At 34.8% G+C, this 17,236-nt stretch overlaps 2 protein-coding genes across 5 annotated transcripts; both read left to right on the forward strand.

Annotated features, from left to right (window-relative positions):
* The first annotated feature begins 6,617 nt into the window (after window positions 1-6,617).
* On the forward strand, window positions 6,618-12,208 carry LOC141668833 (protein TPX2-like). Of its 4 annotated transcripts, none has more exons than XR_012553235.1 (18): window positions 6,618-7,041; window positions 7,698-7,853; window positions 8,156-8,242; window positions 8,513-8,660; window positions 8,833-8,935; window positions 9,508-9,558; window positions 9,709-9,806; window positions 9,888-9,960; window positions 10,039-10,101; window positions 10,222-10,299; window positions 10,510-10,568; window positions 10,673-10,751; window positions 10,832-10,897; window positions 10,992-11,054; window positions 11,292-11,369; window positions 11,456-11,535; window positions 11,623-11,735; window positions 11,819-11,834. XR_012553235.1 is itself a non-coding variant. In XM_074475858.1 (18 exons), the coding sequence occupies exons 1-18, from the start codon at window positions 6,870-6,872 to the stop codon at window positions 11,835-11,837; spliced, it is 1,539 nt and encodes a 512-aa protein (XP_074331959.1). In that variant the 5' UTR covers window positions 6,619-6,869; the 3' UTR covers window positions 11,838-12,208. The 4 variants fall into 4 exon arrangements, 3 of the variants coding, with proteins under 3 accessions (XP_074331960.1, XP_074331959.1, XP_074331958.1); XM_074475858.1 differs by having other exon boundaries at window positions 6,619-7,041; window positions 11,456-11,500; window positions 11,635-11,735; window positions 11,819-12,208; XM_074475857.1 differs by having other exon boundaries at window positions 6,622-7,041; window positions 11,456-11,500; window positions 11,819-12,208.
* Window positions 12,209-13,155: 947 nt separating this feature from the next.
* Window positions 13,156-14,154, forward strand: LOC141665395 (blue copper protein 1b-like). Its single transcript, XM_074471382.1, has 2 exons — window positions 13,156-13,483; window positions 13,705-14,154. The coding sequence occupies exons 1-2, from the start codon at window positions 13,156-13,158 to the stop codon at window positions 14,031-14,033; spliced, it is 657 nt and encodes a 218-aa protein (XP_074327483.1). The 3' UTR covers window positions 14,034-14,154.
* The last annotated feature ends 3,082 nt before the right edge of the window (window positions 14,155-17,236 follow it).

Raw genomic sequence — 17,236 nt, forward strand, 5'->3', positions numbered from 1 at the left:
GACTTCCCTCTAAACTCACTCATACCCAACCGAAGACTTTTGTAACACCCCCAGATCCGGGGTCGGGGATCCGGGTCCTCACGGTCTTTCTTTCCACAATATCACTTAACTTAATTAATAATAAATAACCTCATATTGTGACCTCACACTAACACACACCACAACACGTTATAGTCTCAGAGATGAAATTGAAATAAGTACAAGTCCTTGAATCCATAATTTAAAAGTTATTACAACCCAAAATGATTACTTTATAAGTTTATAGTTAATTGCCATTATCTGCCACAAGTTATAATTACACATAATTGATTCCCAAAAGTAGAATGCCTGATCTACAAATAGATCTACCTCTGTAGCTATATCAGCTACGATATCAACGGGAAGACGCGGGACGCTTCCCACGCGCTTGCGCTGGATCTGCTTGAGTCTGGCCATCTTTCCTAACTGTTGTTGTGTGATGAAGAAATGAAGCAAGAGTGAGCATTACAGCTCGCAAGATAATATATAGTGTAAACAATAATGCAAGTATCTAAATGGATAACTTACTAGAATCCTTTATCAAGTGTAAGGTAATTACTTACTGGATATAAGCTTAAAGGAAGATGAAGTTGCCAATTACTTCATTATACTTATACCATTTTTAGAAAACTACTTGAACTACCACTGTTCAAAGTATAGTAAGTTTCAAAAGTCCGTCCCATAGGTGAGACCACAAGTTAAGACTTGAATAGATTCAATCTTTGAAATATTATTGAATGAAATGAAGTTACGAGGTACTTCATTAAGTCCCGATATATATATCCACATATATATCTTTTATACATTTTCTGGAAACCTCTGTCATGTAAAGTATGAACAGAGTTTGTAATATCCAATAAATTTTGGAAAGAAAAGAATTTTGGCATAAACCTGATATCTTGCTGATCAGGCAAAGATACCAATAAGTAACCTTTTCTACTAGTAGATGGACGAATTCCCCACTGGTCATCACCCTGGCCGCAATAGGACCTTATGCTGGACTGCCACTCAGCCACTTACGCATTTGATGGACTCCCACTGAGCCACTTACACTTTCATGGACGCCCACTGAGTCCATGTTGCTTATGTCGACTCAATAGATGGACTTACTTCCCGAACGTTGGGTAAGTAATCAATTCATTTATCAAAACAGCAACCTTGTTGCGAATATAAATACACCACAGAGCCAGATCCCTCAGGTTTTGAGCGAGTATTTAAATCCCCTTTGAAAGGAAGATCTTAAATATAAAAATGAGTTTTGGGATCCGCTCTAACTTTTAAAATCATTTTGAAGACTCGAAAACACTTTTAAGAATGTTTGGAGTAATGCTGATTTAATGACATAAATCAGTCTCGATATATTAGAAAATATCTGAATATTATTATTTGAATAATATTCCCATAAGGATAATCTCTATATAAATAATTTGAAGTAGAAGTTTTAAAACTCATACTTGAAATGAATATTAAATAACCAAAGATATACTTATACGAAAGTACTATCTTTATTTGAATAATCGAAAATAAGTTTGATTATTGAAATATTATTCTTTAATAAAATAAAGAATATTATTTAGTAAATAAGCGGAGTCATAAGTCCTCAAATGAATATTCAAAATAATATTCATTAAATAGAATAAACAGAGTCATAAGTCCTCGAATGAATATTCAAAAATAATATTCATTAAATAAAGTAAGCGGAGTCATAAGTCCTCGAATGAATATTCAAAATAATATTCATTAAATAAAATAAAGTTATCGAATAAACCTTATTCGATTAATAGTTTTGAAAACTATATCAATATATATACATATATATTAATATATATATATATATATTAATATATATATATATATATTATACTCGGGAACATCGACTCCCGGTTTAGAAAATGTTCACCTTTGGGTCCCCTATACTAAGGGTATACGCAACTACTGCTTATCTCTGGCATAGGTATTATGCAACTTATAAGCATTTGAATCAACAATTAGATATTAAGATTACGAAACATACATGCATATATACCATATCAACATGCTCCAATATATCGCAAAATTTGCTAATAACAATCATGCACTTATCACAAGATAATGCATATACATATATTTACATCACAACAACAGTATAACGGGTAGAAAACTTGCCTGAGCGACTGGGGGTGGTAAAAGTCCTGGATGAGTCTGGTAACCTATAAACCACATATAAGTTGGAATTAAACCAAAGTCGCTTAAGAATATATACTTTAACCAATTAGACCCTAACGTTCGCTTTTGCGCTTAACGATTCACTTAAGTCGCTCGAGTACCCTCGGCTCCACTATTTTTAATAAATTAACAATTAAGAGTTTTAAGGAGATTCTTTCGCGAGTACTCTACCAACTGCCTAATCCACTTTACATAATTGTTTCATAATCCAATTAGTCATTTAAGGGCCTTAACCAAGATTTCAAAGTAAGGCGAGGGGTAATGGTTCGGTCGCGAAACGCCGTTACTTAAAATGGTCGTTTCTCCTAAATCGTACATCGGATTCAAGTGAATCACATATCAAAACGAAGCTCGTAACATGAACTATCTAATCATGGAAATGGTTAAAACCTAACAGTGAGTTCTCGGGTCCTAATGTTAAGAACAAAAACAGTCTAAAGTAAATCGGGCATTATGACGGCTATGTTTACGCGATTACCAAATTTAAACCATTCCAATCAATTCACAATTCAACCCACAATCACCACTACAACCAAAATTCATCCATTCTTTACTACAACAGCCCCAACAACTCAATATTTCCAATTTATACTACTTCTCAATCATGAACTAAGAGCTTACTTAAGTTCATTAACTAATCATCAAGATTTACAACTCCAAAAACATTACAAAACTAACCAATCTCTAAATATTCAATAATCATGCCTCTCATGAACTATACTACTCATAATAAGCTCTTAACATTCAATAACAATGCTAGGTTAAGAGATTATACCTTTCTTGTGAGTAGGAGTAAGTAATGAGCTTGAAACAACCTTGGAAAATCCTTACTAAAGCTTTATCTAAACAAAAACACAAGATCAAAATTTCAAGTTCTTGAAAAACACTATTCACTCTCTTCTTCCATGAATTATAGGAAGAGATTGTGAAGGAATTTGAAGCTTAGATTCATAGGATATCTATATATATGTACAAGGAACCTTAAATAATTACCTCACTAATTAACAAAGCTTGAAACTTGAATTTGAATTTTTCTTTCTTTGAAAAATAAAAGGGGCCGAGAGCTTCTTCTTGAAAAGGTGAAGTCAAAATGTGTTTTTGTGATTTGTGATTTATTTTGTTGGTTGTTTTGTTTTTGTTTTGCTTAATTACCTTTTAACCATGGTAAAATTTGTGTGGCTTGAAATCAACCAACAATACCTTCTCTTTTGGTCATGCTTATGTCATTTTCCTATGTCATCTTCCCACACTTGTCCTCTTCTTGTTGGTGTGGTGACATCATCACCACTAACCTCTTTGATTAGCTCCTAATTACTTGACTAATGACCGCTGATCTGTTATACGGTTCGCTTAACTTTCGTTCTCGTTTATCGTTCGAGGGATCATACCCGGGATCTTATTACTTGGGTTTCCTTAACCTTTCTCAATACATTATATTCCTTTTATGATCCTCCCTTATAATCCTTGAATTTAAATCCTTTTTATCATGTTATCTTATACTCAATTCTGTCGGTATCTGGTGGATTTTCGGGAAAAATCAAAGTATTCGGATTTGGATTCTGACGATCTTTACATACACTTATATATACACTTATATACCATATAGAGTGCTAATAAGACCTCAGAATATCAATAAAAGAACTGCTACATTGTGTGGCATGAAAAGTTTTCTTATTCAGCATAATCAGCAAAATCACTATTCATAAGGTTTACAAAAAGTCCAAAATTTTTGGGGTTATTACAACTTTCCTCAACAATTCGATTTCTATTCTCTATTGTTCGCGGACTCAAAGGGGATGAGGGCAACGGTCCTACAGGTATACCTCTCAAAAAGTCGTCGTGATCAAGAAAATCGAAAGAACCACATTGTTCTAAATCTGGAATCTCTAAATGGTTGAGGTTAAGAGAAGATTCTTGATCCCCTTCATCTAAAGGTCTCTTACCAGGATCGCGGGTAGACTCAGCGGGCAACGATGAAGAGCTTGATTGATCCATAGGTTCAAGAACAATACAATGACAATCTACTAGTATAAGACAATGCAACGACACAAGGAAGAATAACAAAGAAGAAAGAGTGAGGAAAGAAAACTTACAGAAGGGAGAAACTCAATTTGTACGTAGTGAAATTCCGGGGAACCGCTGCTGCTTTTGTTAAGAGAAACGGGAAGCCGAAAAGCTACCCCCAATCGATGTCACCAAAAATAAAACAAAAAAGAAAAAGAAGTTAGACACAAATATAAATATATATACTTCGGGGAATGATAAAAATGCACATGTAAAAAAGATAAAAGTTTATTTTCAAAATCAACTTGTCATTATATCCTAGTACACTCCCACCTCCTTTATTATTTATTTATTTATCCATTTATTTTTACCCTCATTACCCATTTACTTTTTTATCAATTATCACCTACTAATTAATCTTGTAGGAATCCAAAAGACTATATGGTGCAAATCTAAAGATATTACTCAAAAACTGGGAGGGGGACAAATGTTGGACCTTGATTAGAGAGGAGAATCTCAAGAAGAAATTAGATCACAATAACTTGTATTTGGCCCAAGAAGCCCACTTTGTAATGAATAGCCCATTTTGGGCCTCTATAAATAGAAAAGCATAACCTCACTTAAAGGGGTTGGAAAATTAAGTAAAGAAAACACCTCCTCAAATTTAGTCTTAGTTGTTGATAATATTAAGGCATATCAGAGCCTAATTTTCATTTTACCAAATTTAGCCTCCAAAATACATTGCAACTTTCCTTTGTACACCTGGTACCAATATACTTACTTTTTTTTCTTATTAGAAGAACATTTCATAACTTAAAATCATACATTATAAATACTAAGAAAAATAATATTAAAAAATTTATGGAAGAGTTTGGATGATAATCCTAATAAGGAATGAGAATAATGCCAAACAAATTTAGGAATTGAAATTATCTTTACATTTCTACTACTCAGAATAAAAATGTTACAACGAAAATATTGTGTTAATAAAAGTCAAATCATATTAAGTCTCAAAATTTGGTATTAAATAATGTAATATTGTGTACTTGACAATTTGAGAAAATTTTATCGATGAAATTTCTGTAAATGCTGAGATCCACTATTAATAGTTAAGTTGTAGTCAATCAATATATAATATGTGACATTTACGATCTATTTTGTTGTCCAATTTAGTACTTTTAACATAATTTTTACAAGTAAATTACAGTAAAAATCTTTATTATTCTTGTACATTGCTAATATTTATATTTATATGATGTTAAATCCAAAAGTTTTATAAGTTATAAAGCAAAAATTAAGATAATAATAATAATTAATTGTTTTGCTAAATTTTAAAAAATCAAAAGAATATAAAACAAAAAAGATGAGAGAAAAGATAAGATAAAAGACATAAGAGCAAGTCCAACATGTGCCTTATATGATGTCCTAAATCAAAATTTAGGGCATTTGACAAGAAAAGTAGTTCCAACACTAGAACAACCTTTTTGTGTCTTATTTTTAAATCACTTCTCTCGTTGTACTATTTTATATTTTATTGTATATTATTGCGCACTCTCTATTTCTCTCTACTATATATTGTATTTTAATAATGAAAGTAAATTTTAAAGAATAAAATATTAAATATATAGAGTTAAGTTCTCCGGAGACCAGTTTTTGTTGGAGACCACTGAGACCCCTCATGTTCTGTAACTAAAATCTTGTATAAAAACATTACAAAATGTATTATTTTGTAAATTATATTCTACATATATCATTATGTTATTCAAAGTCTTGTATATCATTGTATATCATGTATGTACTGCATGTTAAACATTACAAAATGTTTTATTCTACGAAACATGTTTAGTTTGCAGAAAATTTGTTAAAATTGCAGAACATACACATTATACTTATCAAACTTAAATGATCTTCAACAATTTTAATAAATTAGTGATATTAATAAAACATATTTCACAATATAATATATTTCATAGTATTTTTATTACAGAACATAGGCGGTCTCCATGGTATTCAACAAAAACATGATTTTCATAGAATTTGACTTTAAATATATAATGAGAATAAGCACATGGTTAGAGTTGAAATAAGAAAAATATATTTTAAGTTATTAGAACATAATATTTTATATTATATTTAAGGCTTCAATTAAAACATTGTTGGACTTGCTTTAAGTCCGACAAAAAAAAGAAACATAAGACGCAGATGGAAGAGGTAAGGTAGATGTGAGGGTAAACTGGTAAAAAAATATTTGAATGTGTAAATATAGGGCGTGTAATTATGGATCGCCTTTTATTTTTTCGTTTGTAATTATTTGACAACTTGACAAGAGCCGGAAGGCAGTTGTCAAATCAAGAAAAGAAATAAAAAAAGACGGTGAGGACTTTTAGTTGAGTTATCTACAAGGGCATTTTTGTGAAAGAATTAACTACAAAACATAACTTATACAAACAATACTTATTCGGATCGGAGCCCCAGTGTTTAAAATCCGGATCTTCCTTCCATTCGGCGCGATTTCCGATACTGTCCCCCCGCCTATACATACACTCACTCAGTCATCTCCATTTGTATCTACTTCAGCGCGAGAGAGAGAGACTGCGAGAGAGAGAGAGATAAGAGAGAGAGATAAGAGAGAAAATAGTAAAATGGATGAAGAGATGGAAGAGAGTGTAATGTACACGTTCACTGCTATTGAAATCGACCTTGATTACGAGTTTGACGCAGCTCGATTCTTTGATTTTAGTCAAGATGAGTCTTTCGAAGAGACTCTTCAAGCTGAGCTTTGGTTCCAATCTCGCCCAAGCTACCCTCCTTCTCGTAACTCTACTTTTTTCTCTTGCTTAAATTTTGTATTTTTAATCAATTTCTCTTATAAAAATCATCTTTTTTTTTTTAATTTAGAGCATAAATCTGGACTTTAAAGTTTGAGTTTTTTTGGTCTATTTATTTATGTTGCCAAAAATGTGTTCTTTTTCGTTTATATGTTGGCTTAGTTGCTTTAAAGTTTTGATTTTGTATGTATATATGTTGTAAAAATGTGATCTTTTTGAGTATGGAACACAATGTGGGCCTCTTCCTTTTCAAGATTTTGAACAACCCCACCCCCAGTTGAATTGTTTATCAACCCCCCCCCCCCCCTTTAGAAGCTACTTGTATAAATGTTCTCAATGGTTTCTTTTTCTATATAGTTGATGCATGGATTTTTTTACTACTCAGTGCCTTTATCTTGTTGTTTTTATCAAAGATTGAAGTGGCATACACTGAGGCGGTAAAGGCAATAGTTTGTTTCAATTGATTTGTTTGGATGGAAGTTTATATACCTATATATTCAAGAAGCGTTGGCATCATCACGATTAACAGAATTTATACTGGAAATAAAAAAAAAAGGGAGAACATTTTATATTCCTTTCTCTCTGGGTTTAAATGCACATTTCATTGACTCGGAAAGTTTCCTGTGTTTGTTTTGTTTCCAGCTTTTGTTAAGAAGTTGGTGTTGAGAGATGATGTTCTCCCGGATAATGTCAATGCCTCTACTAAAACTGAAGTTTTAGAAAACATGGATTTGACAGAGAGTGACTCTGATTCGGGTGCTGACACGGAGATTTTAGGAATGAATATGAGCCGTGAAGGTACAATTTAGTAGTATATTGTGCTAGAGTAGTATTTTCGATTGTGTTATACTCTGGATATGCTTATACTGTATTTCATAATCAGTTGGGTCTCCATAATTATTTTCAGAACTCGCATATAAGTTTTTGTGGCACGTGGGAGCATGTATTAGTGTAGGTCTTTTTAAAATAGTATTAGGCCTATTCTCCAGCCTCCATGACTTGGTTCTACTGTCCCATCATATGATGGAACTACAGTGTCATCAATATTTTGATTTGTTTGCATTACTGGCACTTATTATATGTCACTATATATCTTGCAGAATGTGGAGATATATATGGAAGGACTTCCGTTGAGTTAAATAGTTGCACACAGCCATTGTCTGATCAATGCACTAATGTACCTACAGGTGATCTAAATTAGTTATTTTGATAATAAAAATTTGTGGTGGCCTGATATTGCCATTTTCCCTATAATAAAATTAAAGTCCTCCTTTGTAATTATGTATATCTCATTCTCATGTCACTTTGGCACTTTAATTATAGGTTTTAAATTCATCTGTGACACTTTTTAGCCTTCTCTATTGTTTTCTTTTATCCCGGCCTGTAAGTTTTTTTTGAGTTGGTGATAGTTCTTTGGACTTTACGCGTGAAAGCTAACTACAACCTTGATCTTTTAGATGTGAAGTTTTATGATTGCAACATTGAATTAGAGGCTAAAAGAAGCACAATTGTCAAAAAGACTCTTCCGAGAATCTCAACCCTCATGAAGCCAACAGCAAGCCAGTTGGCCAAACAAAATCAAAAACATAAAACGGGCAATCTCAGGTAGATCCTCTACCTGTACTTCCTAGAAATTTATACTTGTAATTTGATTATCCTCTTTCTTGTTTGCTGAATTCACACAACAGAGATGATTGCAGCTATATACTAAAGCATCAACCATCATAGTCTAATGTTCTACATTTATTTTGGATGATGTAATTTCTGCGAGTTTTAGGTTTTCTAAGTTGGAGAACTATAAAAGCAGTGTTATGAAATTTTCGCCGTTGGAGAGTCAACCCGCCAAACGACAAAAGCTCGAGGGTGGTCAACTGCTTAAGGTTAATGTTAGCCATTATCTTTTTGTCTCTGATAATCATAGTGAACTTTTTATATGCTAATACATTGTTGACTGCCAGAAGGACTTAGAAGGACATCCCACCCTAAATATTTTGTATGCTAATTGTAGCTTTCGTATAACTGATCCAAGTGTTTACAATAGGCAAAGCAGTGCACTCCATAAAATTTTCCTGTCACCATATGGGCTATGTGCATGTAGAGTATAGATAATAACACAAGAAGGACCTTTATATAATATGATTCTGTAAGAACCTACCTTCTTGGTATAAAGGTGCAGGGGGTCTGAGATAATTGTAACTCAGTTACAGATAATTCTCCATACATGTTTTGTCTGTAACACTCTCATGCTGTAAGTTAAATCTTAGTTTTCTGACGGCTGTGATACACGTTACTCTATCTGTACCACATCCGTTGCCATGGTTCTCCTAGCATATATTAAGTGAAGACAAGGGTAGATGTGCAGTTTGATTGTGCAGATTGAATCCTTTTTTACTTTCTTGCCAATTATCCATAGTAGGATTTTGGTTTAACATCGTATTCTTCTTCCTGACAGTTTGCTGATACACATCAACAAACTCGTTTAGCTCACAAGGAACCTAAAAAGGTATGTTACCAACTTATACATTTATTTTTCAGCCACACATTTCTTCTTTTTGGTGGTTTTGAACTGTGATTTAGTTGCATTTTCCATGTATTAGGAAAAAGTAAGTGAGAAGACTATGTTTTGAGAAAATATTATTGAATGATAATGCAGGATAAAAAAGGTGACGAGAATTTAGCACACGCTAAGTTACGACCAACTATTCCTAAAGAGCCTGCCTTTGTAACAGCTCAAAGGGCACAGAGGATGAGGTCCCTTTCATAATTTTTTTGTATTATAAATATTGCAATGTTCCTACAGAGGTTGTTCTAACAAGCTAACTTATGTCACAGACCAAAAGTTAGAGAACACAAACAACTCACATTCACAGCTCCTACATTCAAAGCTCGTCCATTAAATAGAAAGGTTTGTGACTGGGAGAAACAGGAAACATGTTTAATTACATATTTAAGTTACTCAAATATTTTGTTTGTAAACATGCAGATGTTAGAGGCCCCGTCTATGTTGCTTCCAAAACGAAGCACTCCCCGGATACCAGAGTTTCAGGTAAATTTTTTATGTTATTACTCTTTACAACCTCACCATTTCTTTATATATCCTTTTGTGGATGGACGCCCCATAGTAGTTCTAGGTGCTAACATTTTTCCAAATCTTACTGCTCTCCAGGAATTTCATTTGAAAACATCAGAAAGGGCTATGCAGCACAATGTTCCATCATCCTCAGCTAATTCTAGTAAACCTAAGGTTATATTGGAGACTCAGGCTTTCTTGAGTATTTTACAGCAAGCATAACAATTTTCCGAAATGTCTTTGTGTTTCGAGTTAATACCTATTAAGAAGATAATTTTATGCATAAAAAGAATCAAGTATATCTATCTAGTGTGACAAGTCTAATCTTATCCGTTTAATGTTATTAATCATTTAGCGATTTTAATTGAAGATATGTGTTTGCAGGTTTTGCACCAACCTAGAGCTGTATTGGTTGCAGAATGTAGCAACAATAATCTCAGAAGGTAAAATAAAAAAATATACTTGTTACAAAGTTATACAGGATTATTGCACAATGTTCTTGTGTATTTGGATAATTTATCTTATCAAAATCCCACCTACTTTCCAGGGAACACGTAATCAACGCTCCTAAGCAAGAGGGATGTGATTTAGATCACAAATGTAAAGCCCTACAACTGAACAAGAAGGTATGACATCGTGCATAGGACTTTGTCAGTGAATATATTGAATAGCAATTTTGAAGGTTATATCTTGTCCCACAATTCAGATCTTTTCGAGTAGAGGAGGCAATGGAGTTTTTCGAAGCAACAAGAAAGAAAGGACAGTTCCAATGGTACCCCAGATTCAAAAATATCTTTTTATAATATATATTTCAAATTCGCATTAAATTATGAATGTGGCAGAATGAAGTTCTGGTTTTGTCACAGGAATCTAATCTTCATTCAGAACGAAGGGTTCAACATGATCCACCTGTAGAGCTTTTTAACATGGTAAATTGTGGAGATTTCTCCTCTGCCAAACTTTGTTATATGCGTGTTTTTTTTCTCATTTTTACTAAAACCAATAAGCAAGATTTGATTTATTTTTTTACAAATCACTGCGACTCTTTCAACAACTTTACTTGCAAATTCTGCTTATATCTTGAATTCTACTGTCTACACTTGTTTATATATATCTGTTTCTTTAGCCCTTTTATGACTCATATTTAGCTGCTATGTTCTATATAGCTCACTTTGACATCTGAAATTCGACCAAGCACTGGACCACTATCAAAATTGCCCAGCCCTACTTGTACATTGTCAAAGGTTCTAGTCCTACTAATGCTGGATTGATTCACGTCTTGTTAACTTTATTTTCAATCTTCTGATTTGTTTGTCTTATTGAATTGAAGGGCACCAAAGAGAACAAATTGGCTTCATTCCAACAAGAAAGCCAGGTGTGAATGGTTCCTTACACTAACTTATCACCTAAGTACTGTCATGCAACCTTAATTTACTTGAAATGAGCAATTCTACTTGAATCCTATTGTAATCTAAGAGTGTAAATCATTTTCTCTAGTTGGTAGCGCAGCTAAAACAACCATCACAAGGAAAAGCTACATGCCTCAAGCTGAAGCAGATTCAAACACATGCAGGATTTACTCAATTTGGTGTGCCATCTGGCATGATCAGGTACACAGTAAAAGTAACTTGTAAAAATGTTGGTTTGAAAATTTGACATGCAGATGTATTGTTGACTTTGAACTGTGCTGCAGGAGTTCAAGTGTCCACTAAAACCCAATGCAGAAAACTAGAAGCTTTGCAACTGTCTCAAGATTTACAATATATGACTGACGAGTACATAACGAAAAGGATCAGCTCTTTGCCCGTATATATTAAGTATTAGCCATAGAAGTGTGGATCTGTGTTCCCTATGTACTTCTAACTACACAGAGAAAATCAGTAAAAAGTAGAAAAAATTGGACAAATCTCTAATTTAATTACAATGCGAGCTCAGTCCCTATATAGAAGCTCAAGCAAGCACTGTACTTGTCCCTTCATTAAGTCTCCCCTGTGGATGGTGCAATTTCTTGATATTTTCATCCTTGTATATATGTTGCCGTTGATATTTTGGGTTCTAATGATCAACTTCACAGTTTCTCGTATCCTTCCAGTGGTTCTGTAGCTGATGCAGATTATATATTCAAGTTGGTTCGGACAGTTTTGATCTAAAAATTCAAATTTGGATCACCAACTAATCTAATCTCTGATCCAAATTTCATGAACTCTAACGTGATCCAAATTTTAATCCACATTAACTTTTACATATTATAATACGCAAATATTATATTAAACTATTTATTCTTAAATTTAATATTTAAATATGAATAACTATTTATATTATATCAAATAAATTAATCAAATCAAAAATAATCTTTTTACCACACTTAAAAATTATTAAAATTATAGACTTAATTAGCTAAAAACATATTAATTTCATTAATTAACATCTAAAATATCATTAACATTCATTAATTAATCAAAAATCAATTTTAAATCTAATAAACTAAAATTATAAAAGTAATAAAATTATTATTTTATATTAAAGTAAATTGGATCAGTGCTATTTACTAATTCAAATTTGGATCACCATTTGGATCGGGAGGAGAATTTGAGATAATTTGCCCCAAATTTTAATCTTTGGATTTGGAGATGCCCTAAGCACTTGAGTTCAAATGAATTTTGAAACCTTTGGATTTGGAGAGGAAAGCCTTCTTAGTGATTCAATATATGGTTTTACATACTTCCAAAATCTAAAACATGAAGTTATCAAGAAAATGAAATTGTCAACAGTTGGCAATATGAGTGCTTTAAAGTTCTGCAAGTTCCTTCCAGTAGTACCGTTGATGTTATTCATGAATAAGAAACCAGAGCCAAAATTTCACCACAGAGTGTAAACAAATCTCAGATTTAATTTGCTTGTTTACACAGGAAGGTGCACAAATATTAATATACATGAGAGACCAGATGGGAATTTAAAAGGAGAGAATAATATACTAATCCTGTTTTAACAAATATTACAAGGTCAAGTTAAAAGTTCTGCAAATCACAAATGGCACAAAAAATTGCAATGCAGACTTGGCCGGCTTTTTCAAATCTCTATAAATTGACGCTAGACTACCTCAATGAATGCATATCGCAAGCAAGCAGCTTCAAAGAAAAAAAGAAAGAACATTTAAGCTTGAGCTTACAAATTACTAGTAGTTTATTCTTTGCAATGGCCTCCACTAATCTTTTGGTTGCAGTAGCTCTTATTTCAGCAATTATTGTTCCAGCTTTGGCAACTGAGTTTATTGTGGGAGATGACAATGGTTGGAGAACCAACTTCGATTACCAAACTTGGGCTGCAGGCAAAGAGTTTCACGTCGGCGACAAGCTCAGTATGTCGTTTACTTAAATATTTTATGCGATGTTCACTTGAGAATATTTTCAACTTCTTGGAGTAAACGCAATGTGCGAATCTAACATGCTTTCTAATTTCTGATCTTCAAGTGAGATATAATGGCATTTTTGGTTCAACTTTGCCATACTTGGAATTTCGCTCAACGTAATAGTGTAGCTTTCTTATATCTAATTATATTTGTTTTCTATTGTTGTGCAGTTTTCAAGTACTCTGCTGGCGTTCACAATGTTCATAGAGCAGATTCAGTTTCCTTTCCAAACTGTGCACCATCTGCCACAAGTGTAGCGCTTACTACCGGAAATGATGTGATTACTCTTTCAAGCGAAGGAAAAAAGTGGTATATATGCACCAAGGCTTCTCATTGTGCCACCGGAAACATGAAGCTTGCGATAACAGTGTTGCCACAAATGGAATCTCCAGCACCAGCTCCTCCTGCTGTTTCTGCAGCTACCGTACACCGGGCTTCTACATATTTTGCATGGATTACTGCAGCATTTGGCGCAATCATGATGATAATTGCAGCTTAATTAAGAATGTTCAATAGTATGTCAATTTTTTTACTTTTAACATACCTTTTCGTGTTGGTGCTTAAATTGTGATCAATGTTATCCCCTTATCAATTGCTTTGAATTGTAGTACGATATTTTAGTCACTTGTATTGAGATTCTTACAGTTAATACAAGTATTCTTATATGTTCCATGGCGAATATAAAGTTTTTGAAGAATCAAATTATTAGCTCTTATGTATTAAAAATTTGTAAATAGATATTAAAAAGACAAAAAAAGTGATCTCAGCTACAATTGATCTTACAAACCGTGACATAACTTTCTTGTATATATAGTGCCCCCATTTAAATTTTTTAATGGATCCGCCGCTGGTTGTATCCAAGATAACACATCAGCAGCCGTGAATTGAAACGTTATTATTATCCAAGGTACTCTAAAGAGTGATTCTGATCGGTAACACACACGGTGCTAAAGAGGGGCGGAAAAGTCATTATGGCAAACAAATAAAAGAAAATGCATTTATGTCGGCTAGTCAACATTAGAGGTGGTCATGGGGTAGAATAGTAAATTGACCGAAGAAAATGAGATATGTAATTGGGGAAAGGGTATTGTGAGGGTATTGATGATTATGTGTTGCTAATTAGGGTTTTGGAGAGTTGAGTCTCTCGAATGTCCCAAACTATTTTTCATTTCAGGTGTATTCAAAGTAACTTTATTTTCATCGCTCAATTAAATTATCAATTCGTGTTTATTAAGTGTGATTATCTGCCTAGTCTTTTGTAATCCAATATAAACTAGTATTAAGAGCGTAATCGAATCCATGGGGCCACCAATCGTAACACAACGAATCGATTTGATCGAAGAGAAGTTACATGGTATGGAGCAATCAATTAAGGAGATGGTTTCAAAGACAATAGACAAGGGGGTGGACGCTCTGCGCCACTCTCTGACGGAGGTTTTGATGGAGGGACATACTGTGGCCGCGAAGAAAATGGTAGCAGAGTTTGAGGCTTTATCGGGCCGATTAGAAGGTCATGTCAATCGTAGCCGAGAATATCATGAAACCCTCATCAATATGATGGGGAATGGGCAAATGAAATTTCAGGCTGAGATGCAATCTACCATCACCAGCCGACATGCCTTGCTCATATCAACGCAGGACAAAGCAGAATCCAGCGTGAATCGAGGCGAGTTGTTCACTACTAGTCCTAATTCTAATTTGGGGATGAATAGTAAGTGGGGCGGAGATGGATATGAAGGGAATGGTAATTGGGGTTACGGGTCAGGTACGATCCCGCAAGGGGGTCAGAGTAATTGGTGATATAGAAAACTTGATATGCCCATTTTTGATGGTACTGATCCCGATGGATGGATTTTGAGGGTGGAAAGATATTTTGGGTTTTGTCATTTATCTGAATAAGAGATGCTAAAGGTTGTAGTGGTGGCGATGGGGGGTGATGCCTTACGTTGGTTCCAATGGGAGAACAAAAGGCACCCAATTAGGCGATGGGCTGATTCGAAGGATTTCATTTAGCGGCAATTCAAATCGGTTAGTGGTGGGTCACTTTACGAGCAATGGTTATCCACCACTCAAACCACAACCGTGAATGAGTATCGCCGTCGGTTTATTGAGACAGCAGGGCCCGTGGAAAGAGTGTCTGTGGATATACTAATGGGTCATTTTTTTAATGGGCTAAAAGAGGAGATAAAGGCAGAATTGCGATTGATGAACCCTATGTGTTTAGAGCAGGCTATGGAGAAGGCTGTGGGAGTAGAAGAGAAGCTCTACGTGACTAGTGCAAGGAGACCGAATCTGAATGTTACCAAGTTTAATGGTTTTCCTAGTTATAGCAAGGGGAGAGTATATTGGGCCCTATTCCATGGCACCTTCCAGAAGTCCCATACTGTCTAGCACCAGCGGAAGTCTTACTACGGAGTCTCAGGCTTCGATACAGTCGCCTCCTCATTCTAGTGTGTCTCAGCATAATAGTGGGGACATAAGATGATTGACGGATGATTGACGGAGAGTGAACTCCAGGAGAAGAGAGCAAAGGGTTTATATTACCGTTGTGATGCCAAATGGGAAGTGGGACATACGTGTAAGAAGAAGGAATTAAGTGTAATATTCATGGCTGAGGAAGACGTGGAGGTTGAAGGGGAATTTAGTGAGACACCACCGTCACCGTCGGAGGAAGTTTTGACAGAAGTATCTTTAAATTCGGTAGTGGGGATTTCAAATCCTAAAACCATGAAATTAAAAGGACCCATAGGGGAAAAAGAGTTAAATGTAATGGTCGATCCTGGTGCGACGCATAATTTCATCTCATTGAGTACTATGGTAGAGTTGGGCATACCATTGGAGGGTACAGTTGGGTTTGGAGTCTCCTTGGGAAATGGCAATGCAATACGAGGAGAAGGTGTGTGCAAAGGGGTAACATTACAGTTGGAGGGGGGATTAGAAGTTGTGGAAGATTTTCTCCCATTAACATTAGGAAGTTCAGATGTTATAGTGGGAATTGCTTGGCTGGAGAAGTTGGGAATTGTACATAAGGACTAAAAAGCTCAGGTGATGAAATTTGAAATTAAGAGGGAGCCAATAACACTGGTTAGGGATCCGTCGTTGGTACACTCACAAATTTCTCAAAAGGATATGAAAAGGACACTACGAAAGCAAGGGTGTGGATTTTGGGTCGAGTGCAATATTGTGGAGAAAATAACAGAGCCTTAACGGGTGGAAAAAGTGGAGCAAAGTAGTGACCTTCCAGAGTTTGTGTCACCAGTACTGCAAAAGTGTAGAGGAGTGTTTGAGGTACCCGTAGGTCTCCCACCGTTGAGGGGTCATGAACATGCCATCACAATGAAAGATGGTAGCAACTCCATAAGCGTCGGACCTTACCGATACCCCAGAGTCAAAAAGCTGAGATAGAAAGGCTTATTGAAGAGATGTTGGCTGCTGGTATTATCAAACCTTCAACGAGCCCGTTCTCAAGCCCAATTTTACTTGTGAAAAAGAAAGACGATTCGTGGCATTTCTGTGTGGACTACCGGGCTTTGCATAGGGAGACAGTCCCGGACAAATACCCGATACCGATTATTGATGAATTGTTAGACGAACTCCATGGGGCTAGAGTGTTTTCCAAGTTAGATCTTCGGTCCGGGTATCACCAAATTCTGGTAAGGCCCAATGACATGCATTAAACTGCCTTTCGCACTCATGGCAACC

This window comes from Apium graveolens, chromosome 6, assembly GCF_009905375.1.
Source record: "Apium graveolens cultivar Ventura chromosome 6, ASM990537v1, whole genome shotgun sequence".
In the NCBI taxonomy this organism is placed as follows: Eukaryota; Viridiplantae; Streptophyta; class Magnoliopsida; order Apiales; family Apiaceae; genus Apium; species Apium graveolens.